Genomic DNA, 12,014 nt, shown 5'->3' on the forward strand with positions numbered 1-12,014 from the left:
GGGAAGAGAAAAACAAATTACACTATCAAATCAGGTGTGTTTTTACTTCACAAAATGGTTTATTCATGTGCAAAGATTCAGATTCAGATGATCTCGAGTGTAATTGTGTAGAAATCTATAGTATGTTTTGCAGATGAGTAATGCCAAGAAAGTTGTTTGTTCAAGAGTTGTGAAAAAGATCCATGGAAGCATCCCAAATTACAACCTCCTGAAAGATTAGAGTTGAGTCCTCCAATGGAGATTTTTAGATCCAGGTAGGGATTAGTGTCACTGCATCTATGAAGATGAGGCAACTTCTCATTATGGCGCTTCCCTTTCCATCATAAAACAATAGCCGAGGAGAAGCTCCTTCTCCCAATGGCCTTTAGGTTGGTTACTTGCCAACCCTTGCCCTCCTCGTAACGTTCAACCTGTCATAATAGCAAGGTACAAATTAGCTGACAAGACTGATGCCACACAAAATCTCAAAGAAAAAGCCATGGAAAAATTTGACGTACTATGTCTACAATGTTCTCGCCAGCTTTAACCCCTCCAATTACATAAATAGATTCCTTAAAAGCAGTGGCAGCAGAATACCCCCTGGATAGGTTCATTGGCTCCCCATTCATCCATGACCCTAGACGAGGATCGTATATTTCAATGCTTGGAATCATTTCCATTCCATCATAACCACCAATAACGTATCTGCAGAAGGATTTGTCCATCTTATATTCATCACAAACATGCTTTTTACAATTTATCTATAAATTTCTAATCCATGATAATATAGAATTCCCAATAGGCTATATCCCCTTTCCTCATTATTGTGATCTCAATCTGAAGAATAAGTACTTACCTCTCTAATTTTGGGTGTTCTTTGGGCCACTTGGCAGCGATAAAGATGACAGTCCAGATTTTTTTAGTAATAGAACTGGAAACAGTACAGTTCTGAGATTTTAGACCAAGGGCTTGTTTGGCAACCGCTTTTGTTTCATGTTTTGTGTTGCGGGTGGTGTATTGTAGCAAAGCAAAACACCTCTCTAATTTGAAGAATAAGTATTTACCTCTCTAATTTTGGGTGTTCTTTGGGCCACTTGGCAGCAATAAAGATGACAGTCCATATTTTTTTATTTTTACTACAAGAAGTAATAGAACTGGAAACAGTACAGTTCTGAGATTTTAGACCAAGGGCTTGTTTGGCAACCGCTTTTGTTTCGTGTTTAGTGCTGCGGGTGGTGTATTGTAGCGAAGCAAAACACCGCGGCGCGCGGTGCGTTTGGTAACTTTTGTTGCAATTTGAATAGTACCATGTTTGTTACCAAAAAGAGGCCCAAATCGGAAACAAGAAATAGGTGTTTCCTAATTTTTCGCACTGTTGCGGTGAACAATGCCCCCCCTCCCGCTCAAAAAAAAAAAAACAAAGAAAGAAACTCTCAAACAGCTTCCAATCACTATTGAACACACTTGACAACAAAAACATTATTTCTGTTCCGGATGAAAACAGAAACACAAAACGGATGCCAAACAGACCCAAAGAGAACAGAAATATGGATGGAACCTTGCAGGATGTGTGCTAGATGTTTCAACGTGTAATAAATTCAAACTCTGAAAAACATATAAATGAAATGAAAAAAAGTTCTGAATCTAATATAGTGGACGATCTAAGAAAATTCAAGGACACCCATGTGCAAGGTGATTAATTGAGCACAACCAAACAGCTGAGTGAACCACCATTCGTCTAAAGCTCAGGTGGTATCGCGTGCTCCTTGGGGAAATTTACAAAGTTCAGGTCGTGATAGAAGAACACGATGGGCATGGTAAATTTCTGGGCAAGTGTAAAGTGTAAACTTCTGCTGTGTAGCCCTTGCTGTTGCATCCAGCAGGGAAAAAGGAAAAAAAAAAAAAGTGATAGTAGAGTGAAACAAATAACAAATAAATAAATGAACTTACAGTTTTTCATTCAAAACAGCCAATGAGTGACAGCCCCTCTTGGTGTTCATACTCTCAATTCTGGTCCAGGAATGTTCTCTGGGGTCAAATCTTTCAGCAGACCTAAAGAAAGTAGAAAATTTTCAGAAACCATTTTGAAAGATGCTAATGGAGAGAACTGTTCGTGTTATAAAAAATAGAATGACTGCCTAATGGGACGATCATTTTTTATCCTAGAGGCCTCCATTGCAGGGCTTGTTTGTTTCTATAGAAGGCTCTCCCTCTGCATATATATGTGTGTGTATATAGATTATATTATATTAGTTCAGAACAAATAGAACTTTCATCATGTTTAAAACAAGTAGAACCAGTAATAATAAAATTGAAAACCGGTTGACTAGATATTGATTCCTTTATTCCACTACGCAATGGCCGATGAGCGGAATGGTTGAGATCAATATAAAAGATTATAGGGCAATGGTATCCCTAAATCAGGTCCGATTTTGGGCTTGGATATCTCTGCCAAGTCTCCCACTCATTGCTTGTGTCCTTTAAACACTGAGTAGGAACTATGATCTTTCCTTTCCCCTTTTTTTCTGGAGCTCTCTTGAATGTAGAGTAGAGCTTAGAGGAATGGACTCACGTGATATTCCATAGCCTCGAAAGGTGAAAAACATAGAAAAAATAGATATTCACAGCAATAGAAGACATAGGTTGACTTTTTGTTCTTGATCTTTCTAAGATTACACCATTTGTGAGTTATCAACCACTTCATTAATGACTCCGTTCAACTTGGTTCAAGTTGATGGATTTGTCATCATAATATGTTTCCAAAAAAATATCCAAAACAACCATTCATGTGACAAATATGGATGTACAACCCAAACCCCATCTGTCTAAACACGACACAATTATATATTCTGTGAAATGTATTACCCAACATATCTTTACAATTTGCAGGTCTTGGTACTAGGGACCCTGCATGGATGCAAATGATTTCTTAACCTACTAGAATGTATCTACCTCCTCAGCGGATGACTATAATAAACTTTACAAAAATAATCAGATTTGGACCAGAGAGTGCTAAGAACATTTCCACCTCCTCAAGATAACCTAACCTAGTAGGATTGTATCTACCTACTCAGTTAGCGACTTACGCACTAAGATAAACTTTATAAAACTAATCAGATTTGGACCAGACAGACAATGCTAATAAGAATAACATTCCCAACTCCTCATAATCTTACAAAATACCTTAGATATTTCCACATTTATGAAGTGTCCCCTATACTAATCCAAAAGACTCTAGAGTGGACTTGCCATGCACCCATGTGATTTCTGCATGGCATAACCTTCCAAAATGCTGTGAGGCATGACATAAAGCTTTTCACTTTTCAACGATAAACGTAGCTGAATACAAACAATAAAAGCTTCTGGATTCAAGTCATACAATTGGCATGCCAAGAAAGTTTGAAAAATTGTTGACTTAGGTACGGTGGTAAAAGCATGGGTTTCAAGTGTGATAAAATGGGTTCAAACACTGCGAGTATCCACTTTGTGCATATAATGCCAAAAGTTATCCCACCATAGCTATTAAAGGTTCAAGGCACACTCCAGCATCAAGGTGATGTCTGACTTTTAAGGAGCCACAAACAGCTTAACTTAACTAATAATTCAGGCAATCAGGGTTGAGTATGAGGTTTAATGGTAGAAATATAGATATAAACTCAAAGAGAAAGGAATAGCCTTATTGATTACCTCCATTACGATGCAAGTCCAAAAGTCACGTTAAGTGTTCTGGTCTTATGGACTACCTGTGTGAAAGTTCTGAGTCATGAGTAGAATTTCTATAAAAAAACGGGGTTTAATCTTTGTTTAATCAGTGAATGAACGAACAAATGCCTTATGAATTTTCATTGCAAGTAATTCACAAATATGAGAGGTGTGATCCAAGTGGATCCCACATCATCTAGCATATGCCAAGTCTGGGCTGGGCCTTAGAATTCTCTTTTCCACGCCTTTATACACCATTTATCCGTTGCTGCCACTGGTCTCCATCACAAGGTCTCCTACAGCCTAAGCGCAATGCTTGACCCTCATTGAACTAAGTCATGTTTGCATTAATAATACATATTAAATAAAAAAATAGAAAGAAAAAAAATAGTAATAGAGAAGCCCACAATAGTGAAGATCAAAATAAAAGAATTTCTTAGCATCTAAATTCAGTGGATTAGCTAAATCAATGTACAAATCTCCTTCCAATTTGCATATGAATTCATTAAATCAATGTACAATTGAAACGATTTAAGATATGCAAAAAAAATAGTAATAGAGAAGCCCACAATAGTGAAGATCAAAATAAAAGAATTTCTTAGCATCTAAATTCAGTGGATTAGCTAAATCAATGTACAAATCTCCTTCCAATTTGCATATGAATTCATTAAATCAATGTACAATTGAAACGATTTAAGATATGCAATGGAAAGCTAATAAAAAAATTAAAAAATGGATATTTTGGCAGATCAACCAAGAGGGTCAGGTAAATCAATGCACATATGTTCTTTCATTACATAGAACAATGATGAAAAGCTATAATCATGTGCATTTTAAATATATACTATATTATTGCAAACATTTAGAATCAAGCATAACACGTATTTAATGAAAGTAATCAACAGTCAACTTATGAATTACACTGAATATTCAATAGGGTTAAAGAATATGATTCATCGAGTATGCTGCATAATTATTACTCTTGGCTGTAAGTCTTTAAAGAAGAGTAGAGCAGCCAGCAACAAATAATTAGATCACCCCACGGTCATGATGCATTGTTATTAATAACTATGGCAAGGAAAAACAGGTACCAAGCCCCTATATATTCAAAACTCAAGCCATCTGAAGATATATTAATGAATATACATGAATGTGTTTGCATCCCTGCATGTGCACAGTTCAGCAAGAGGAACAATAAAGAAAGTGGCTTGATATCTTACGTCAAGTAATCCTTTCCATCATATCCACCAACAGCATACAGTGCGCCATTGAGCTCCGCTGCAGCAAGAGCGAATCGCTGTAAAGCATACCAAAGGACTACATATTATAGATTGTACAAACATGAAATCTGAATACAAAAATAAGGCATCCGAAAGTATATACAGGTTAATAAACGTGAACTAAAAAAGAATAATGAAGTACTCATAAAATACAAATCAAGGGGAAAAAGAGCACAGAAGTTGCAAGGCTGGAAACTATTGGGGATTACTGTTTTTAAATCCTCCAATTATTGCTTTTTAATTGCCATGTCAAGGTAGTCCTGAAAACATGGGCTTGTGGTGGCACTAAAAGTTATATGAATTTCATATTTTCTTAGAAGTTATATACCTTGAGTAATTACTTATTCCAATATTTGGGGCTGTTACTACAAACGCAACGAACCCAAGAAACAATCGCAAAACACGACAAAAATAAAGTGTGGTTCGACACAAGTCGTGTCTACATCCACGGTGAAGATCCGGCGAAAGGTTTCACTATGTGAAAATCAGAAGATTACAAGTTTCAACTCCCAAACCCTAGCTTTGACTCTCACTCTCCTTTTTGCGATTTTCAGTCTCTCAATATCCCACTCCAAACCCTAAAGGCCCTTATGTATCGGGTTACAAGAGAGTACTAAGACAGGGTCCACGATCGCAGGCAAAAAAAGGGGTCCAAAAAAATACAATGGGTCATCCAGTCGAAAATGGTCACAACACGACCCAAAACCAAATTCAGGCCACAACATCGAAGGGGCCATGAACCAACAGTATTACAGTTTTTCTGTTTCCTACCATCATCTGTTACAATATTGCCCAAAATTTGGTTAATGAGAATGTCCATAAACCAAATTTGAATTAAAATGATACCACTCAATATGACATAAGGGTTATGACATTCGCTAAATAAAATTGATTTAAAAGCAAGCATTCTCAAGCATGGATTGACTTCTAGTAAGTAAAGCAAGCAAGAAGTCACAGTGGCCATGTGAAGCCTTTATTTTCTACAGGAACTCAGGCAGAAAATTCTTCAAATCCATGGCCGACTATTTCCATATAGTTAATTTGAAATTTTGTCCTTTACGATTAGACTAAATTTTGAGAAGTGGATACATTAACTCACCTAAATGATGCACCATAAGAAATTATAGGCATTACCTTTTGTAGCATTGACTGTGTAGAGATCCAACGCCCAACATCTATATCAAACATTTCAACATCTGAAAAGCATTCAATCCCATTTCCACCACCAAGTGCAAAAATTTTGTTATTTAGAGTAGCACCAGCTAAGCTTCCCTTTTTGTCTTTTAACGAAGGTCGGCAAGACCACTGATTATTAGCTGGGTTATATGATTCGACTTCATAGAAAGACAATAGCAAGGTCAGTGAAAAAATATTTAAGTGTGTGTGTGTGTTGGGGGGGGGGGGGGGGGGGGGGAAGGAGAGAGAAGAGAGGTACATTCTAATACCTGTGTCATACCACGAAGATCCATTTCCACCACCAAATACATAAAGCTCACCATTCAGCTTTGCAACTGAGGCATAACAACGAAGCGAATTCATTGACTTAAAAGATTTTATCACATCATGTGATGGTGAGAAGGAATTCAGTGCTGATAACCATGATACACCATCATATCCCCCCACAAGAAATATCCATTCATCAAGATCCAGATTAAGCTCATTAAAAGACTCCATCACCGTCTCATTAACAAATTCTATGGAAGGATTTGATGTAGATTCCAACATCATACATCGATCTTTTAGCTGTCGAATTTGTATTTCTGAGTAATCCTGCAATGCCAGCGCAAGAGGTTTCATCTAAAACATAACTGGAGGCATGCAATAGATTTGCAGCACTTAACCACAACATAGGAACATAGCATACATAGTTTTACAAGGCAAAAACAGGGTCAAAACCTTTGTCCTTGTATGAAGCAAATAATAGCACATAGCCTAGGGCAAAAGTACCATAATTTTGAATTATTGTGAGGCAGTTAGAAATTAGAAATTAAAGGACAATAAATTGTATCAAATGAAGAACGACAATAAGTTACAAAAAAATAAACCCAAGTTATGGCACTAAATTGAAGTCCAAAACTTTAAGGATCACACTTATTTTTGTATGGTTGGTTTCATTGGCTATTTCAACAACCAATGCAAGTTTGACAAATAAGTTATCAGCGTGAAGCTAAAAAAATTTTGGGGTGATAAACTTACAGCGGTACAAACCTACTATCAGATAATCATCGTGAATGTGGATTCAAACAAGCCATTACAAGAAAATATATAATAACCTTAGTTTTAAACCCAGTTGCATAAAATTCCAAAAACTTATGATTCCAGTGATTTTTTTTTTATTTTTTTATTTTTTTTGGTCTTAGAATCATTGATTGGCATACAGTAGAAAAATTAAGAATAGAAGAGAGGGAGTATGTATCCAAGTCTCAAGTTTGTGATAAAAGTGCCCTTTGTTTGTCATGTAAATCTCAAAGGCTCGGATATAAGACAAGTTTCAAGGACCAAAGCATGTTAAAGATACTTCTGTTGCTTAAGCCTCATTATATTTTTTTTTAAACCTAGTTTTGAGCCTTGCAACTTGTGTTGAGCTGAACCTCAAGTCATAAGCCTTAAAAGCGAGAACAAAACTGATATTAGCATTTTTCATCCTAAAACAATTTGCAAGGCAAAGATATCAAGGAGTTTTCCCAATCTCCAACAACATAATAATCAACTGATATCATCCACAGGCTCCAAACAAGTTATGCCAGTAGCAATAACTGAAAATAAATATGAAAGATCCACATAAATTGAAGAGAACAATAGCACCATACATGAGATAAAGCCAAAAAATCTTCAAAAATTCAAGTTTTCTGTCTTGGTGTTAGCTTTATAACCCTTTTCTACAAATGTATATTTTGATCCCATAGTAACTATTATTGCTCATCCAAACTTCTAGGTACCACAATATTTCTTCTTTAAGATTCTATCATTTACTTGAGATTAAAAAATTTACATCCACTATGATAACCAATTAAAGCCATTTTCAGCCATTTGTATCCACTTTAAAAAAGATCAACCTTTTGACTAACTGCTTTTCTTCCAATCATCTTTGTATATCTTCTCTTGCTCTACTTATCTTTATTTCAGTTCCACATTAATGTTTGTCCATGGCCACCACAACCTTCATCTCTAGCTTTCTCAACCTAATTCTGAATAGTCACAAAATTTTCTTCTTGTACACTTTTTTTTTATGTCGCCAATCATGGAAAGAGGCCCGGAAAAGTGACAGAAATTTTTGTGCAATTGTGATTTAATATTTGTCAACTAGAGTAATGGCAGAAAAACTTTACAGAGACTTGCAAAATTTAAAATCAATGACATGACGAGATATACCAGCTTCTGCTCTAAATAAGCCATCTTTTGAACTTGTTCTGTTTTAAAAGCCTTCAATTCTTTCATTTCTTGAATCAACTGCATATATACATATAAAAATAAAAATAAATAACATATGTAAATAAAACAAAATATAACAGAAATGGCCGTGATACGAATTATGCGCAGGTGCAGAACTGCCATCATGAAGTACCTGAGATATGATGGAAGGATAATCAAATGAGTTGACAAGACTTTCTTCATTCTTCTCTTGTGAAATTTTCTGTGCCTCAAGATCCAAGTGCATGTCATTTACAGCAACAGTATCTTCCAAACTACCAGTCATACTTAAAGATGAATTAGAGCTTTCACGATTAAGAGCCAGTTCTTTTAGTTTCATGTATATAAGGTCCTTCTCATCTTTCTCAACCACCTGCTTCTCTAAGCAAACTTCCAATGGCTGGTTGTTGCCATCTGAAGAACCCAAACTCCCATTTGAATTATAGGAATAACCAGAAACCTCTTCAGATGGAAGCCTAAAGCTTTCACTTTCATTTCTCCGATCAGGTGATTGTGGGGCTTGAAATAGAGTCCTCCACTTCGTTGTATTCTGTGGTGCAGAGGTACTCGGAGCAACTGCTGAGGCTGATAGTAAGCACAACAACCTATTTGTTTGAGCATGGTCTAACTCAAACCAGAAATGGCTATGCTTGAAGTAGTTGTCTACAATTACTGGTTTAAACTGGTCTTCAGAAAGTGGGTGGCACTGTAGCCGCATGCGGATTTGAACCTTAGTGAATAAACAGAAAATTATCAGTGCCCAAGCATTCACTTGATCACAACCCAGCATGTATCAGACATAACATTAGAAAGCAATAAACAACTCAACCATGTAAGGGAAAAAACTCATATTATACCTGAGCAGGGTATTGAGTTCTTTCTGAACCATCTGCAGCCCAGGCATATGAATTAATATTCATTTGACCAGAGCTAGCAGCCTCAAAGATGCCATGAAGTTTCCTATCACTGTAGTTGAATAAAAACAGCGGCAGTCCTGGATCAATATTCTTTACATATGAAAAGTGATGAACTGGTAAGCCTGTGATATTTTTGGAACATATTCATGAGTCCTGGAGCTAGAAATAGGAACTAAAGCAAAAGTAGCATTTATCATGCTGCTGAAAAGAAACCTAAGCTCATAAAATATAGAATGATGTGCACAACTCATATTATTCCTACATAGAAACGCTTTGACAGCATTAAAAATAAAAGATTAGTATGCAAATGGAAGGTATAAGTTGCTAACTGAATATTGTCAACTGACCAAAGAGTTGTTTGAAAAGACATTCTTTTTTGGTACTGTTAGTGCAACCAAAAATGACACCGCCAAGGTGAATCTTGCTCAAATTTCTAGTGGATGCAAGGCTGGTTGCATGGGATGGAGAGGAAGGTGCATTATTGTTTGGTATTACGTTCTGTGTTCTTCTCGCTGCCCCCATCCTGCAAAAGATGAAACTGTTATAATCCTGAACTGAAAAAAGAAGTATTCTGATGCAATACAGTCGCAAATGTGCATACTGCACTCTATTTTCTGATGCTCGCAAATGTGCATACTACAAACTATCGCCAAGGAAAAAATATATATGGATAAACTAACACAATTATCAATTAATGTCTCAAAAGGTGTGCAAGGATATGTTAAGATATAAAACATGAGCATTACTTCCTATTCTATATGTTGTCAAACATCAAAAATAAATAAACAAACAAATATGAGGTTCTGATAAAGAATTCCTTGTTAGGAATGCTGTAAAGGCAATGTGGAATTTGAGTTGACTATTTCAGGGGAAGAAAAAATTGTATGCCTCCGCGTATGAAATGTTGTGATTCAATTTTACCATATAACTAATTTCAATAAGAGAACTTGAAGTTCAACATGACAAATTCAAGAAAATCCTATTTGCTAGAGGCACATCTTTACCATAATAATCACAAATGCCTAAATCTTCTGCCTTTTCATCCCTTTTTATTGAATTCATCTACAATGCCTACTGGTAATTATAATGTATAGAAGAGTAGATATTACATCTCAATTGATACAACCATTATGTACAAAAAGTCCACATTTCATAATTTGATAAAAACAAACAGTCACAGAAATCAACAGAGACAACATTGCAAACCAATAGCTCCAAATCACTTTCACAAGCATTGTTTTAAACTTAACTTTGATTACTACAAAGTCCTACAAACCAGATCTTCTCTGGACTCTAAACATTAGAAATTATATTTCCGTAAACAAAAGGATTTTTAAGTGCTCAAACCAATGTACATATAATTACCAGAACTTCAATCAATGGAGATTTAGAAGCAATTGTTGTTAATTTTTGGAAATATTAATGCGGCCAAATCCCATCATCTACCGAGACCTTTCCAATGTTATCTTATTCAATCTTCCGCAACGTCTCATGTACCAATAACAGCATCAGAACAAGGTCAAAGGACATCATAAAAAAGCCTAAGTTAGCAGTAAGCCACATCCTTTCCCTTATTTCCTCCAAGTCTCTATATATTTACTCTTCTATTCTTTGAAGTGAAACAAAACAATCTCATTATTTCTTTCTCATCTGAGTTCATTGTTACATGTCTTAGCAAGCAAATAAAAAAGTATTAAACCAGAAAGGAGAAAAGGGAAAGTACAGGAGGGGAAAAAAAAAAGTGCCAGCGAACAAGGGATTGCTACAAGCATCATCTCACCCAAAACCACACACATATTTTGATGCTTTATGTATATAAACAGAACAAATGCGTTTCCCAGGCGTATTTAGTAGCTTTCAAGACTGAAAATCATAATTCAATACACATTGAATAAACCCTAGAAGTAGACGATGATCAAATTAGAACTCATTTCAGGACATCAAAGCAGAAGACCGTGCTGAACAACCCGCCAAATCGAAGGAAAAAAAAAGGTAAAGTAAGACACCAGGAAAAGCGTATCTCACAATCTGATTTTGATATCCAAATGACAAATGCACAAAACCCTAAAAATTTAAAATCACCGCAACTATCAGAGCAAGAACGAGTCCATTGCTAAACAACCTACCGATTTGAAAGAACAAATGCATTATATGTTTTATATATAGAGAGAGAGAGTGAGAGGGTGGGGGGGGAGAGAGATTACTGTTTTTAACCTGAGTGGGAAGTTCAATGAAATGACCTTGGAGGGGAAGAAACTGTCAGATGAATCGCGGAACGGAACAGATGACAGTAATAGAAATCAAGAGGCGGTGAAAAGCAGCACCCCCGGCGCAGTGTAGTGTGGGGCATCAACTTTGTAGTTTTGTGTGCAATGTACACAGTACACTCTAGTAGTAGGACTATTAGTAGAAAACGTGTTTGGTAATAGAGAGGATCAAGTTAAAATGCTCGAGGGGAATGGTGGAAACGTGGAAGGATAGAGAAGATTCTAGGCTTCGTGTCATTTTTGGAAAATAAACAAACTATTGGTTGTGGTAAAGGCATGGCTGGTATTTAACGTCTTATTTTGCAAACTAACGCTAGGTTTAATATTTTTTATTATATCGATAGTTAATAAATTATCAAATTTATTTAGGCGTCAATATTTGATATTTAATTATTTTTATAAGTAGTCTAAATTTGGAATACTGTAAAATATTAAACACAAATTTTTGAGGTGGCACA

General features: G+C 36.0%; 1 protein-coding gene across 8 annotated transcripts; it reads right to left on the reverse strand.

The window, feature by feature from the left end:
- Nucleotides 1-2: 2 nt before the first annotated feature.
- Nucleotides 3-11,691, reverse strand: LOC132313370 (uncharacterized). 8 transcript variants are annotated; one of them, XM_059812101.1, is made up of 11 exons: nucleotides 11,530-11,680; nucleotides 9,637-9,812; nucleotides 9,230-9,411; nucleotides 8,527-9,102; nucleotides 8,334-8,411; nucleotides 6,407-6,731; nucleotides 6,096-6,295; nucleotides 4,902-4,978; nucleotides 1,930-2,031; nucleotides 498-684; nucleotides 3-410 (listed from the first exon to the last, which is right to left on the reverse strand). In XM_059812101.1, the coding sequence occupies exons 1-11, from the start codon at nucleotides 11,637-11,639 to the stop codon at nucleotides 321-323; spliced, it is 2,103 nt and encodes a 700-aa protein (XP_059668084.1). In that variant the 5' UTR covers nucleotides 11,640-11,680; the 3' UTR covers nucleotides 3-320. The 8 variants fall into 8 exon arrangements, with proteins under 8 accessions (XP_059668084.1, XP_059668086.1, XP_059668088.1 ...); XM_059812103.1 differs by having other exon boundaries at nucleotides 11,504-11,615; XM_059812105.1 differs by having other exon boundaries at nucleotides 11,494-11,594.
- Between the last annotated feature and the right edge of the window lie 323 nt (nucleotides 11,692-12,014).

This window comes from Cornus florida, unplaced genomic scaffold (assembly GCF_030987335.1).
Source record: "Cornus florida cultivar Cherokee Brave unplaced genomic scaffold, ASM3098733v1 CherokeeBrave_3.0.0_Hap2_Chr06, whole genome shotgun sequence".
Classification (NCBI taxonomy): domain Eukaryota; kingdom Viridiplantae; phylum Streptophyta; class Magnoliopsida; order Cornales; family Cornaceae; genus Cornus; species Cornus florida.